General features: G+C 41.8%; 1 protein-coding gene across 2 annotated transcripts in view; it reads left to right on the forward strand.

Moving 5' to 3' along the window:
* Positions 1 to 10,857, forward strand: part of col11a1a (collagen, type XI, alpha 1a) — a 77,661-nt gene extending 66,804 nt beyond the window's left edge. For both annotated transcript variants that reach the window (XM_076721473.1, XM_076721474.1), the window contains exons 55-67: positions 278 to 331; positions 1,533 to 1,640; positions 1,943 to 1,996; positions 2,411 to 2,464; positions 3,246 to 3,353; positions 4,550 to 4,603; positions 4,699 to 4,734; positions 4,829 to 4,882; positions 5,007 to 5,247; positions 5,895 to 6,007; positions 6,458 to 6,526; positions 8,383 to 8,616; positions 9,365 to 10,857. In XM_076721473.1, coding sequence (XP_076577588.1) covers positions 278 to 331; positions 1,533 to 1,640; positions 1,943 to 1,996; positions 2,411 to 2,464; positions 3,246 to 3,353; positions 4,550 to 4,603; positions 4,699 to 4,734; positions 4,829 to 4,882; positions 5,007 to 5,247; positions 5,895 to 6,007; positions 6,458 to 6,526; positions 8,383 to 8,616; positions 9,365 to 9,511 — 1,326 coding nt within the window. In that variant the 3' untranslated portion in view covers positions 9,512 to 10,857. The remainder of the gene's footprint in view (positions 1 to 277; positions 332 to 1,532; positions 1,641 to 1,942; positions 1,997 to 2,410; positions 2,465 to 3,245; positions 3,354 to 4,549; positions 4,604 to 4,698; positions 4,735 to 4,828; positions 4,883 to 5,006; positions 5,248 to 5,894; positions 6,008 to 6,457; positions 6,527 to 8,382; positions 8,617 to 9,364) is intronic.
* Positions 10,858 to 16,049: the final 5,192 nt, after the last annotated feature.

The raw sequence follows: 16,049 nt of genomic DNA on the forward strand, positions 1-16,049 counted from the left end.
TGAAATGCCAGGAGACCTGTGAACCTGATTAAATCTCTAGTGCTGATGATCATTCCCCTTTCAAGACCAAAGCTTTTATACTGCATTCACATGCAAAAAATGGACCAACATGCAGATATGAAACAGAGGTGTTTTTACTGTGCTGATCTGGGAAGCCTCACAAACAGTGTGAATGGTCAGTGATGAAGATCCGCTTGTTTCTACGCTCCTGTTGAACAGCTACTGTGTGTTGATGCTGTGTTGAAATGCTAAAGCAGTGTCCTGTCATCCTCCTCAGGGACCTCCGGGGGCTGCTGGTGCAGAGGGCAGGCAAGGAGAGAAGGGCGCGAAGGTAACAAAATCAATTCATCCTTTGCACAGTAGAGCCGTCTCAGCAAGTCCCTCAGTCCCCCACCCCGCGCTCCCCCCCCCCCCCCTCACCGTACCCACATTGTTCCCCGTCTTGAATTAAAAGCATCAAAAAAAAAAAAACCACAGAAGTAATTTAATTTCCATCATAAATTAGATGGAAATTTATGGACGCAGCCTATTTGAGCAAAACTAAGATTCGCTTGTTTCCTGCATTGTGCTGTGGCTTCATTTCAAGCCCGACAAAAGGAGTAAACGCTATTTATGTCTAGCCCTCAGGTTCTCAGACTTATCGTGCTTCTCCCTTTTTAGCGAGCATCAAGGCCTGATGAAGTTCTCTGAGATGGCATTTGTTTTCCACCAATCTCCTGGTTTCATCACTATCTAAGTCAATCCATATGATCTGTCACCGTGTGCATAGAAATCAAATTTACAACAGAAAGATACCTCTCTCCTCAGTGAATCCACTGGTTACTTCCCAGTACACTTTAGTACTACACTATGTTGTGGTTCATTAGTATTATGAGTTGTCTATATACTAATGCATGATCATCTTTAATGAAACACTTCAAATGTTTAATGATGAACTGCAGCTGTGTGACACTGTGGTTGTAAAATTCAGTAAAGTAGCTCTGACTGCTTCGTATCAGGCCTGTAATCTGTAAATACCATGTTTCCTACGGCTCTGTCTAGTCTCTGTGCACAGCGATGTATTTCAGGTAACACCTGGTCAGCTGTGGCACACTTTGATCTTGAGGTCATAATCATGTTCTCGTGACCTCCCGATGAAACCCTAGCAGGATGTAGCGCCATCTATTGCTGTGCCTGTGATGAACCTCGTGTGGAGAAGCAGGAATCCTTGATAGCTGTTGTTTACACGTCCGCGTCTATCCCGTCTACACGCTGCATACTGTCTCAGCATAATCTAAAGCTAAAAGCAGCCCGCAGGTGAATTCTGATGAAACTACTCTGAGATACTGAGAGGCTCCGGAAAAAAACCTGACAGCAAGATATCAAGTGTTGCTGCAGAGTTTAGAAGTAGAATTTTTTATTCTATACCATTGCCAACATTCACATTAGGGGAGCGCTACTTTCAGCCATCTATAGTAAGCTTAAATTCCCAAATTGTGTCATATTCTTCAGGCTGAGTCATGCTTTTACAATACTTGTATGTCCACACACAGGGTGAGGCAGGTTCCGAGGGTCCAGCAGGTAAAACAGGACCGGTCGGACCCCAGGGCCCTGCAGGAAAGCCTGGTCCGGAGGGTCTGCGTGGAATCCCCGGCCCCGTCGTAAGTCCAAGTCTTTCCCTATGAAACACTGCATTTACATTCAGCTGACATGCATGCTCAAACACAGACACACACCCGCAGTGTAAACTCATAAAAAGGTACAGCAAAGGCATGATGATAGACTTCATGGAATAATCAATACATCCATTTGGCTTATACTTTAGTTTCGCTTGTTTATTCCAGCACACTTTTTCCCCCCTGTTTGGGCTATTAATCATCGTGCTGAGCACAGAAAATCAATGGCAGGCCAGAGAAAATACAGCAGGCTATAATGCTCACTACAATTGAATGGCTTTTCACAGGGTGAACAAGGGCTGCCCGGCTCCCCAGGACAAGATGGTCCACCTGGTCCCATGGTTAGTATGCACAATATCTCCCTCTCTCTCGCTATTTATCTGTCTAGCTAGAGGACAGAGCCAGGCAAGAAGTTTCCCCTCTCTTTCAGTCTTTCATTTCAGTCACGTTAAACTTACTCCAAACCTACAGTCTCCACTGTGCTGAGCACACACAGCTGCTATTAAATATCTCACCTGACCTGGATTTGCGTATTTCCCATAAAGGTGGAGTGTCCCCATAAGACATATCTGTAATGCGTGGATGGCTTTCATCTGTTCTGCACTTTTTTCCTTCCACTTTTCTCTCAATATAAAGTAATTGATGCCTTTCCTGCCTCTTTATTTGTTCCCTTTGCTTCAGGTTTTCTGTCTCTTCTTACCTTTTTTCTGTTCTCTCAGTGAAATTGATTTTTAACTTCTGCTATTGTTATTTAGGGTCCTCCTGGGTTACCTGGTCTGAAGGGTGACCCCGGCTCTAAAGGTGAAAAGGTGAGTGTAGACCTTTTTCTTGTGTCTGCCTGCAAGCTGGTTTCATTTCCCAGCTTCTAAATAGGCTGAAAGATAAACCTGACAAACAGTGAAGGGAACCTTTGGACAGTGATCTTGCACAAAGCTTCCATGACTTTGCAACTGATCAAAAGGAGCACATCTTTTTGAATTTCAAAGCAGCATTAATACTAATGTAGGCTTATGTTAACATTTCGGAAACAAAATTAGTTTTTGCCACCGCTGCTGCTGCAAGAGAAAAACTCTTTCGGGATTGAAAATGCAGCTGAATGTGATGTATCACTCTAATCTCTCTAATCGTGCTCTTTTCTTCGCTGCCACTGTCAAATTTGCTGGTGAAATATAACTACAAAGGATATTAAGACAGCACACATTGCTCCATCTAATTTGCCTCCCACACACTGACATGATGGCTTGAGAGGGAGCGGTGTAAAAGCATACAATCGAGACACGGAGGTCTTGCGTGTTGTGCGTTTTTAAACGCTGTCAAATCAGTGGGCCCGTTTAGAGCTAACCTATTTCAGATTCATCATCTTCGCATTGTGAAGGGTTGTTTTTGTCTGGTGCAGGAGAGACATTTCACATACAATTTCTCTGGATTTGTATTCTCGTGAAACACGTACGTTTGAGTTTCGTGTATGAAAGCCGTTACAGTTTTGCCCTTGTCACACATGCGTGCACCTTGAAAGTTTGAGTGCACAAAGCGACATTGCTGTAATCTTTGACTGTTCTTTATGTGTGCACATTTGTTTTCGTCCCCCAGGGTCACCCAGGTTTGATTGGCTTGATCGGACCCCCTGGTGAGCAAGGAGAGAAGGGAGACAGAGGTTTGCCCGGGCCCCAAGGTTCCCCCGGTAGCAAGGGCGACGGTGTAAGTAATTGATGACTCCATCCGCACATTGGTCCTGGGGGCCATTTGCCCTCCACCTCTCGCCATTTTTTATCCCCTTTGCTGTTCCACTGTGGCCACAGGTCTTGCCATAGTCACTTGCTGTTGATTAAAAACTACCGAAAGAACCGTTGCTGTGCAGCTGAGCCACGGCTGCACTGCAATACACACCTCTTCACTCACTATATCCACACACTAGCTTCTGACAGATTGGAGTACTCATTCACATTGCTCAAAAGATGTTTAAAAAAGCCTCTGTTAATGTGACTTTGACACATCTTGTCTAAAGGTATTTAACTTTGTACACTTTAAACACTGTTTTTGGTTTCTAGTTTTCCACTGAATTAGCAGGTGTTAGCAACGTAGCATGCTCAACACCTTAAACTGCACACTACCGATTTCCTTTTTCCCGCTTGTTTCCATTGTTGCCAGTTTCAATCTATACAATGTCTACTGTGGTAATATAATATTCTGCATTTTGGAAAACACTGCTAGGAGTTCTTCTCTGAACACCAAGAAATTAAAATACTTTTCTCAACCAGTGAACCCCTCTTAAACACGAAGCAGTACTGAAAGGAGTTTCGAGCTCGGGCTCGATAAAGGATTGATGACAGCCTTCATCCATTTTTAAATAAACACTGCAGCATGACTGAATATGCTGTTCTGTCCTACAGTGGCCCTCAGCCTGCCCCGGTTTTGTGATTTAAGGTGATGAGTTGGATTAAGTATCTGGAGATTAAGCCTAATAAAATCGTAATGTCCCCTTTTGTCAAAGCACAAGAGCTTCTAAAAAGTTTTCACTCAGTTTACCATTTCTATTTTCAGGCCTAGAAATAGGCCTTATATTGTGTGGCTTCATTTCCTGACAAAATTGAGCTATAAGATTGTGAATTGCTGGCTTCAAAGAAACAGCACCCCAGCAGCGCAGTGCTTGGTCTGCTCTCGATGGCTAAAGTAAAGACTTTGTCTCTCTCACTTAATGAAAATCACCATAAGTCCATGTGAAAGCTTCTTCCCATTATGCATCTGTTCAGCTCATAAACTAAGTATTCATTCCATGTTTCTGGTCCTTTGCCGTTATATTATAGCTTTGTCATTTTACTCCTTATTCAAGCCTCACAATAATACTTCTCTCTCCAGTCTTTCTTTAATATATATCTGCTTTCATCTTATCACAGGGTATCAGTGGATCTGCCGGTCCTCTCGGTCCCCCAGGTCCTCCCGGTCTGCCTGTAAGTCCTCTTCTGATTCAGTCATTCATTTAGATTCTACACTGATGACAGAATGACTTTGCCAAATTGCTGTGCTTATGTTCTCTCTCACGCAGGGTCCTCAAGGCCCCAAGGGATCCAAGGGTTCAAGTGTGAGTACTCTTGGTGTGTTTAAAGGCGTATTGTCACCGTGTGTATGTTAAAGGTATCTTGGATAATATGTTTCTCTTTGTGATTCTATTCCAGGGTCCTGCTGGTCCAAAGGGAGACACTGGTTCAGTTGGTCCTCCTGGTCCTCCTGTGAGTATTTAAGACCATGCCTGTTTTTCCACTCACACTTTCCACTGACAGTACTGTAGCATTGTGCAGCATCTAAGGTCAGCCTTCTTGTGTGGAGTCTAAATCAGTTTTTCCCACCCTACAGGGCCCACCAGGTGAAGTAATCCAGCCCCTGCCCATCCAGTCACCCAAGAAGACCAAGCGCTCCAGTGACATGCAGTCAGACGCTGCCATAATGGACTACGGCGAGGGGATGGAGGACATCTTCGGCTCACTCAACAACCTCAAACAGGACATCGAACGCATGAAATACCCCATGGGCACGCAAAACAACCCGGCCAGAACATGCAAAGATCTGCAGCTCTGCCACCCAGAGTTCCCCGATGGTAAGCCGAATCAAATCCCAGGCTTTACACTTGGAAGTAAAGAATTTATCTGGAAACACACCTGTCTCATCAGTGGAAATCACAAAGTCTGGCCGCAGCAGAGAAGAGCCTCATAACCCTCTGTTTCTCCCCAGTTCCTCTCATTTTCTTTTTTGGTCAAGACACTTGTTTTTCTGACAAACTGATGCTCAGGGGAGAAAAGTAACTTAGTGTTGAAAACAGTGATAGAGAACATCGCCCACACAAAATTGGCCTCATCAGTGCTAGAACTTTTTTTCCTTTGCTATCTTTTGGCCTGTCTGGTCTGGTAAATACGTGCCCCCGCTACTATTAGAGTCTAACAACATGCAAAGTTGTCATTTACAGCAGTATGGATTGTTTTAGGTTCATCAGTGCTCAATTTTCTTCTGTTGAGGAAAAATATTTAGTCAAAATTGCTGCACATAAATTCTACCTTGCTTCAGGCACGGTGATAACATTTTCTATAGCAGCATATAAGCCATGAAAATAAGCAGTAAATTACTCTGAGGCACAATTTCACATAGGATCAAGGAATACAGCACACTTCTTTTTCGAAAAGGAGCTTTGAGCCATTTTCTGTGGACGCTTATAGAACTGGTTGTTTGAGTGTGCTTGGTTCTCCTTAGGCGAATACTGGATTGATCCGAACCAGGGCTGCTCTGGGGATTCTTTTAAAGTCTACTGTAACTTCACCGCCGGGGGCGAAACCTGCATCTATCCAGATAAGAAGTCTAATGGAGTAAGTGACTTTGGATTTGTACCCATGAGATTCATAACGGCCTGTTTCTAATCACCATTTCTCATCAGATATTAAGCCATCATGTTCAACCAACACGTCGACAAACAGCGCTGAAGTTGTCAAAAGAAGCCATTTGATTTGCTTTAGGGCTCAGCTTGTTCTGACTAAATATTCAGTTTTGTGCAAACAACTCGGAAACCACCAAAAGGCAAATGCTATAGAATGATGTGACTCTACCAAGTTTGTGAAAACAATATTTCAAAGATATTGAAATAACAAACAGGTTTATCTTCTGCTCCCAGATAATAAACTTTGATGCTACCCTTGAGGCTGTGCTTTATACATCAGGATGTCTTTGTTGTTGTTGTTTACTGCATTATTCCTAACAAAAAGTAATGCCCATGATAATGTCTGCTATTAATGTGCTCTGTCTGATTTTGTTTCTTACAGGTCAGAATATCTTCATGGCCCAAAGAAGTCCCTGGGTCATGGTTCAGTGAATTTAAACGTGGTAAAATAGTAAGTCTGCAGTGTTTTACTCAATGCATTGCTCCATTTCTCCTGTTTTTCCATGCACCTGTGCAGAGGTTCCAGCCACCAGTAACCTCAAATAGCAGCACCACCCATGGAATTGCAACGCAGTGACCCAAAGCTGCGCCCCATAAAGAAATCCCAAAGTGCCTGATGGTTTTAGTGTTCATATTTTAGGCAAAGCCACAGCAGAGAGAATTCAGAGTGAACAATACGCGCTTTTATCATGAACACGATTGGCTTTTACTTAAAATATTCGCCATCCTTTTGAACTCGTGCCTCATTTTCATTGTCAGAACATTGCAATTCTTAGACTGCAGCGTACACAGAACAGAGCATCAATAAAACATTACAGAGGATTCAGGCAGAATGCCTCAAAGCTTAGTATTCAGTCGTCCCCGCTCTGCCCTTGAACAGTTAAAAATTGTCTCTGTAAACATCAGCCACTGTTTTCTTGTACTCGGAAATGAAAGAAATAAGTTTGTCGTGCTCCATCAAACTGGTGTCATGCTTATGTATATCCACAGATGTAGACTTTAAAAGACTGACTGTGACAGAGCGTTCAGTGTTAAAGTACAGTACGTCTGGTGACGAAGGGCTCCTTTGATGCGCGTGTTCAGACAAGGTTCACACAAAGTTAGTGTTCACATCAGGGTCACGTGTGCTCTGAAAACCTCTCGTTTCTCTAGATTCGAGTTTTCTCAGAGACTAAAAAAGGCTCATAATATTAAACTGAGGCACAGAATACAGTATGTTGTTCAATTTGTAGACAAAGACACATACAAATGCAAAGTGCTTCACATGTGCACTTTTTAATTACCACATACACTAAAACACTGATGAATGCAATGTGATTATTATTAAATACACTAACACACAGTAGAATTCCCATGTTTCTCAAACTGCAAGGTAACAATGATAAAGCTTTAACACAGTAATTAGATCGCATTGGAATGGAAGTACTGTCAGGCTAATTGATGCTTCAGTGTAGAAATCCTTGTGTGGCTGAGGAGCAGTACTCTCTCCAGAGTTTGGGGATACTGACGTGAGCCTTGAATCCATCTGAGCAAAACTCAGTCTGGCAGGGGGCTTTTAGGTGATGCAGCATGTCCTCTAATGGCCATGTTCGAACTCCTCAGCAGTTATTGGGATGAAAGTAATGTGGCTCCATTCAGTAATGGTGAAAGTACTCGTGACAGAGCAACTGGTGTTAGTGTTAACTATTTGCTAGTGGCCTTGTAAAAGCTCTTCTGGGAATTTGATGGGTTGGGAGACAGCAGTGGTTACTGTATATCAACTGGAAAACCTCTGTCTAATTGGTCTTTTTATTTGAGGCAGTTCTATTCTATGCTTGTTATATTCTAATTATTCCTTTCCTAACTGCCTTCAGTATCATATGGGTCAGCACTCTTCGTATTAAAGGAAATTAGTGACTTTTCAGCTGCCTCTTCTCACAGAAATGAGACTGAGATGTTCTCAGTGCCTTCAGCCTGTCTGTGTTTGGCATTGATAAACTACAGACTTAATCTTATTTAGAGAATTCTATTTTAATTCCCCCTGGCAGCCAAAACTTTTTCTGAATTTATTTTACACATATTTAGTTCTTCACATACAGTCTCCCAGGCGGTCTTGCTTTATGTTTCAGTAGTGATACAAAGCTGGCTGTTGGAGATGTGTCGCCTGTCATCTTTGTCGATGGATCAAAACATGTTAAACAAGCTCTGGTTATTATTTATCTTTTTTTTTATTTTGCTTTCTAGAAACAAATACATAAATCAGACTGTTTAGTGAAACTCTTGCTTCTTAATTTTGAACTGTCTTTCTCTCTGTTTGGCCACCAACAGCTTTCCTATGTTGACGCAGAAGGAAGCACAATAAACATGGTACAGATGACCTTCCTCAGACTACTGACAGCCTCGGCCAGGCAAAACTTCACCTACAGCTGCCACCAGTCTGTGGCATGGCACGACGCCACCAGCGACAGCTATGACAAGGCGCTGCGCTTCCTGGGCGCCAACGACGAGGAGATGTCCTATGACAATAACCCTTACATCAAGGCCCTCTCAGACGGATGCGCGGTAAGCCCTGTCCATAAATACTGTTTGTATTTAGATTTTTTCGGATGAGTTCTGCCACAACCCTGATTCCAATGGGACGCTGTGTAAAACTTAAATAGAAGCAGGCACAAACTGTGCTTACTGAGCCCATGCAGTAACATCCTTTATCCAATCATGTGTCCATAAAGTGGTGAACCTCGCTCCATCCTCGCTTGTGAACGACTGAGCCTTTCCCGGATGCCCCTTTCATACCCAATCATGATACTGTCACCTGTTACCAATGAACCTGTTTACCTGTGGAATGTCTTATTTATGTTTTACACAGTGTCCAAACTTTTTGGAATCAGGAATGAAGCTAGCTGTGGCTGCTAAGAACAAAAACCCACTAACAGGTTTTTTTCCAGCAAAAATCAAGCGTGACTCTGACACATTTACTCCCGCGGTGTTTCACATAAAAGTCAAAGAACTGCCAAGCTTTGAATGGTTGTCATCAGTTTCTCATCCATTTGGCACTTGCTGAACAGGACTATTACTCCTAAAATGAAATCATATTAGTGGTGAAACAAGGAAGAGTGGAAAGCTATGGTTGTAGCTGATGACAGCGGATGACTGTGAAAACTCATCTCAGACTCGCATTAGCAAAGTTTTCCCACTGGCCTGGCGAACATGAACACGCAGGGTTTCGAGCAGCGAGAAACGGGACAGAATGTGTGTAGTTTTCTGGGATTTATTTGTCTAACTCTCTACTTCTGTGTCTCTCTTGCTGCAGACGAGGAAGGGCTACGGAAAGACTGTGATGGAGATAAATACTCCCAAAATCGATCAGGTTCCAATCATCGACGTCATGTTGACTGACTTTGGGGACCCGAACCAGAAGTTTGGGTTTGAAGTTGGGCCCGTCTGCTTCCTTGGCTAAATAAAAACGGAAAAGAAAAAAAGGACTTGATGGGGCCAGCAAAGAAAGTCAAGTTGAGACGTTTTGGGTACCACCAAACCCCATTTCTAGCCCCCCACCCTTTTCTATGCCACATGCAAGTTTTGAATAAGAGATGGTGTAGCAAACATGTCTTTCCATGTATGTACGTGTAACCCAGGAAAATACTTGTTGCCCTTGTAGGGCTCGAACCACATGACTTAACCACGTTATGGAGCAGAGGTGAAGGACATTCGAACGCGTGGCAGAGGAGGGTGAATCGGAGGTAACCAAGAGAGGGGGTCAGGCGACACGAGGGGACACGGACCTCCTCTCTGGACTCTCCAGGTGCTGTATGAAAACGACTACAATGGTGCTTGTTCAAAAAACACAAAAAGTATAAAGAGGTGCTAAGAAAGAAGGTGTATTTTGATAATTATAAAAAAAAAAAACTGTAATTATTGTTTTGTACAATACTGTTATTTCTGAATCCACTTTCAAAACTTGCATGTGTATCAGATTCTGCTTCCAGCTCTTTAATTTCAATGTCGGTTAGATATGCAGTGTAAGTTAAAGACATCATTCAATCAAATAAATTTATAATTCTGGATTTTTTTTTTGTTTGTTTGTTTGTTTTGAACACATACTGTGTACCTGTCATGAAGCAAATAAAGTGAGCATTCAAACAATTCTCTATTGCTAAATTAGACTGTATGCCCTTTGTATATATTGACAGTCCAAAGCTTGAGGTTATTTGCTGTTTTGCCCTTGTGAGCGTAGGTGAAACAATTGGAAGTATCACACCAGCACGTATACGGCAACATCTCCCACTAATGTTGTGATCCTGTGCTAGTAGGAAGCAATCATGGCATTCATTTTTCCTTTATTTAATTCTATTTGTTGTTTTTTTTTCTGTTTTGTTTCCTGACAGGCTTTTTATTTTGGTTGTATACCTCAAACTTTCTTGATAACCTGTAAGATGCAAGGATGTTATGCCCTGTATATACCTTGGTTAAGCAATTAAGTTTATATATTTTGGGTGGGGATTTTTTTTTTTTTAAGAGAGAAATACGGTAACGGTTAGACATCCACTGTTCAACTCCTTCTGTGAATGCAATGAGAAGCCCTTTAGGTGACCCATTTTTGTAACTAAAATGAGAATATGTTTTAATGTGCTTTTTATAGTTCATTTAAATATTAAAAACTGGATTCTAAACAACAGTGAGCCGAATGTCTCGATGGTTTATGTAAAATGACTTTGGAGTAGATCTGTGAATGTCAAATGCTTTAAGTCAAGGATATGTTAATTCGACTAAGACTCTGGGCCGGTGCAATTCCATCTCTCTTGAAACCAATAAAGTACCATCTTACAATAATTCCCTTTCATTCTGAGTACATGAATGGAAACTTGAATAAAATGTCTCCTCTGTTTGTCACAGGAAGAATGAAAAAAAATTAAATATATTTGCTGCTTATTTCCATGTGCTTCTGAGATGGAGGCTATATTTCACTGTGCATCCGAGTGCAGTAAGCGTTTGCTTCTTCAAGAGGCTCACAAGCACGTACAACTCCACTGGATGAGTGTTTTTTGTTTTTTTTATTCATTCATATAGAAGGACGCATCAAGCCTCATTATACACAATGGATGTAAACACTCCAATAGAGTGAGGAATAGAGCACAGGAACTTTAGCATATGTTTTACATAGCTTCATGTTCATTAATTTCAATTTGGGCTGCAGCCCAATGAGAGATTCCTCTTTATCACATTGGAATTACAGCAAGCCGACAAAGACAAGCTGTGCATGTGACAACTAACAAAGTTTGGAAATTGTGCATGACAGTTTTGCTTGGCTTTGTGGGGGAAGAGAGGTTGTTTTCTCCAGAAGAGGACAGGAATGGAGATGTTCTGCAGTCTGTACTGTAGTGATTACATACTGATGTGATCCGGCTCTGATGCCTGTACAGTAAATATGAAGCTAGCAGCCACTTAGCTGAGCAAAAAACAATGGAAACATGACAAAAAAAAATAGGCTGGATAACAAAATCTCCCTTCAAGCACCTCTGAAGCTCACTGACTGACACATTACGACATGTTTAGTCTGAAGGGAAGGTGTTGCAACACTTTGCATCTTTACAGGAGGTTTTGCAGGTTTCTTGGATCTTTCCAGGTTTAGTGGGGGGTCAATCCTTCGAAGTCACACAGGCTATCTTTAACATTAGTTTCAAGGAGGCTCATGAAGACAAACTACTAATTGTGCCTTTTTTTTTCTTCTTGAGATGAGTGGCAGGAGACATCTGGTTGAAACAATGTGCAATGTGTGAAACTTTCAGGACGAATTCAATGCAAATTTAAGGGTAAAGGAGCAGAAATGAAAACTCAAAGAAATCATTTCACATTTTGTCAGATGAGGAATCCCACACCATTCTCATATCTGTTTAGTATTACAAAGCTACAGCCAGTGGTTAGCTTAGCCTGTCCAAACAGTCACAAAAGCCACTTCGAGGCAGATTTTAGGCTAGCTGTTTGCCTGTTTTCAGTCCTCATGTCTTGGTGCACACATTAGCAGCATCATTCTTTCCATCAGATTCTCAGCAAGAAAGCCAATAAGAGCATTTCCAAAATGGCAAACTACTCCTTTAAGTTTTTATTTCTGCTCCTTTATCTCGAAATTGTAATTGACTTCATCCTCAAAGTGTCCACGGTCTTTCTAATTAGGATTCTGTTACAGTTGTGCGAATTGTTTCAGTCAGATCACTGTAATCCTGCTACTCCTCTCCTTGAAAGTCTGAGGGGAAAAAACAGACCTAATTAGTATTCAGTCCTCCTGAGCCTCCTTGAAACAAATGTTAGTGATGGCCTGTGTCACTTCAAAGGATTGACCACCGCTGAACCTTTTATTTTCTTCTCGAAGAGTGCAAAAGAAATCCACATAATAACAACTGACAAGTCTGTGCCGAGCTGCAAAAGAAATGGACTTTGTATTCCCTTTTTATCTTACTTTCTTTGGAGAGGGGGGTCTTTGTAGAGAAGTGACCAAAGAGAATACTCATGTGGAACCGCACACACAAGAAAAACAATCAAGAAATGCTCCCCCGTAGCTTCAGAGGAGAACTCGGCTCCACACTCATGTTCCTTTCAACTTGCTTTTGAGTCCTTTAACAAATACTGTGTTTGTCTCTGGAGAATCCTTGCATCCTTAACAGGTCTTTTTACATATTCAAGATGCACAGTTCATTTAAATGAAGTAATCAAACTTCTTTGAGTTGTTGTGGATGAGCATAGTAATAATCTCCTACATTATCATATAAATGTCAGTTTTGCTATTCTCAATCACTGATTGACAAAACGCAGTTGTGATAAAGTATATTTACTTCCTGAGAGCCTCTGCGTTCGCGGTTGTAAACACTGTGTGGTAGGAAAAACCCTCTGGCTCTCAGGAAGTAGTGTATTTACCGTTCTGGATTGTTGAAAATAAAGAGAGGAACAAAGCAAGAGAAAGCGAGCGTGATTGAACCAAGAAGCGCATTCTTTATTAACGGGAAATCAATGGACGAAATGGACTAGCATGGCACTGTTTGACTAACCAACGATTGCTGAGAAGAGTGGTGCAGAAATAGCCTGTTAGTAACAACGAGAAGATATGCCACTCGAAAGATGCTACATTAAAATGTCAAGTGGCAAAAAACCCACTTTTAAAATTCCATCTCGAGAGATTTCTTTTGTTTGGCCTTAAATCTCTGTCGTGTCTCCAGCCCTCTTTCTTACATACAATATCCTTCTCTAAATCTTGAATCATTAGTCCCTCAGTGGCTACCATCCAGAGCATTGTGACCATGCACTGTGCCAATACGTAGCCTTTTGTGTTTTTTGCAAGAAGGTTCTTTACACCAAGTGAATTGACTGTATTTGTATAGCGCTTTCTAGTCTGACAACCACTCAAAGCGCTTTTTACAACACAAGTCCGCATTCACCCATTCAAACACATAGATCAGGGATCGAATCACCGACCTTCTGCTCTACTTACTGAGCCACCGCCAGTTATTGTCTAATGTTTTTGCTTTGCTATGATTAACTAAAAAATGTTCTTAAATCTCTGCCAAGGTGGCAGTCAGTGCTTAAAACAAAACACTCAGTTCAACTGCTAATGAATGAGTCCTAATCTCAACAAGAACTCCCCTTCAGGATCCCAGGAAGCGAACAACAGTTGACGTGATGTCTCGTGCATCTAATAGACAGCATTGGAGTAACACATTCCAATGTAACATCAGACTGTAATTCCACTACTTTTGGCAGTAATTAGAAATGTAAGCTATTACATTTTCAAATGAAATAACACAATTACAATTACCGACATCTTATTAGCTTACAGGCAGGCTCACTGCTAGATGCTACTAAATCCTACACACTGGTCCTGTAAAACTTTTTTTTCAAAGTTTTCAAACACTTGCACTGCCCTTATCGAGCTCTGTTACATTGACTGTAGCCAGTGACCGTTTGTTTTAGTTGAATGTACGTAATTACAAGGACGCCATTAACATGAACCATTTAGTCTTCAGCAACACTCCCAGTTTCCCCAACATGGATGAGAGAAAAACCATTTGCGGCAGTCCAAAGTGCACCTCAATTCGTCTGCATGAGAGGATGTGAAGAGATTGCACAGCACCCCTGGGATCACACAGGGACCTGACAGCCGCAGTGGCCTTTAAGTGAAGCCGAAACACTCATCTGAGACAAGAGAACAGCTGTCCTCCATTTGGACCCAGCAAGGAACAATCAAACTCACCTTACACCACCTTGAGACATAGCAGGAGGCCTTTTTTTTATGATGTTTAGCTGTAGATGAGTACAGTCCAAGTCACATGGACTCATCATCTGGGGACCATGTCTTACCAAAATTTCATGAGATCCATCTAACAGCTGACATTCAGCTTATTCGCTTATTCTAGAGTATGGGTAATAGCAAGTTAAATAAAACTAAGCATGCACTCTTTCCTATGCAGAATACCTAAGATTTCACTATATAGATATTTAGCTTTAAGTCAGTGTTATCATGGTTTCCATGTGTGGGGCCTTTAACTCTGTCTATGCATCTTACTTATTGGGTAGAGTTAGAGAGAGAGAGAGAGAGCGAGAGAGAGAGAGAGAGAGAGAGAGAGGCAACAATTTCAGAGCTTTTTGTTGAGCATGTGTGGGTGCCTTTGCTGGCACAAACAGGTTAATAATTTACATTCTGCAGCAAGAAGTTTTCCTGGGCCTTTTAGGTCTTCTCTTTCTGGTTTAATATTTCCAGCATGCTATGTTGGCAGTGGTGAGATCATTAACTTCTAGCTGAAAAATCTCCTCTCTGTCACATCCTGCCAACTACATAATGACTTAAATTGCATTTGTCTATGATATTATTAGCATTTCAGCATTGTAATGTCACCTGTGCAAGAGGTAATTTTGGCCATTTGCAATTTGTGATAAAGACAGGCTGAAAGAAGGCCTAAGTATCCCCAGCAAATACACACAGCCTGCAGCGCTTGATGTTGGGGTTTGATGGCTTACTGCGTCGCACCAAGAACGTGTATTGGAAAATTAATTAAATGTTGTGTATTAGTCAATTATCATAATTTCATTTCAAGTAGAATTAGAATAATGTTCTTCATGTTGCTCCACAAATAAATGCAGTTTAGTTAAAAGGGCTTTAATTGAACACATTTTGAAGAGTCATAATAGTGTGCTCTGATCGGTCAACAGCAGCAGTGGCTCCTCCGGTTCAAGTCGGGTAAAGGCTTTCCAGCTTTAATGCAAACTACATTCTCTAGAGGCAAACTGGACCAATGTTAAATTGCAATGCTGCTGACCAGAACTAGTCTGAAAATGCCCAGAATAAGACTGAATTTGCGATGCAAAGCATTGGCTTCTAATGTCTTTGTCCAACATTATAATGGACTAATGGACCCCTAATGCTGCCTAAAACACCTTAACCCTCCACACCTTTCCCCATCTCCCAAATAATAAAAATTAAAACAAATATATTTCCCTCATTGATGCACTCTTGTACAATATACCTGTCCCTGTACCAAATTTCAAATCATCCATATATACCTGAAAGACTGATTCCAGCTCCAGAACATATACAGCAGGGAACATTTCTACATGACAGATGGGTTGGCACCACATGTACACTTCATTTTTACTATTCCTATACGACCCACCAATCCAAAGCAGTGCATTAAGCATGCAGGCAGAGTGCTCCGTCAGCACAAATAAGGATCGAGTGGCAATCATTTGAGAGCAGGATCCTGGCTCTCAGCTCCAAACAGTCCTCAGCAAGGAACCTGGGGAATCTGCTCAATACACTGACTGACTGGGAGACCCAAGAGAATGATCTCCAACCACCCTGTCACCATCACATCAATTCTTAGTAAACTTTGAGTATGGGTGCACCGTGCTCTAAGCTATTTCTGTGATTCAGTTAATAAGCAGCCACAGCAGCCTGATGTTACTGTATTCTCTATAGAGGAGATGAAGGGGCTGATCAGCTACTGTAGGGA

This window comes from Chaetodon auriga, chromosome 21 (genome assembly GCF_051107435.1).
Source record: "Chaetodon auriga isolate fChaAug3 chromosome 21, fChaAug3.hap1, whole genome shotgun sequence".
Lineage (NCBI taxonomy): Eukaryota > Metazoa > Chordata > Actinopteri > Chaetodontiformes > Chaetodontidae > Chaetodon > Chaetodon auriga.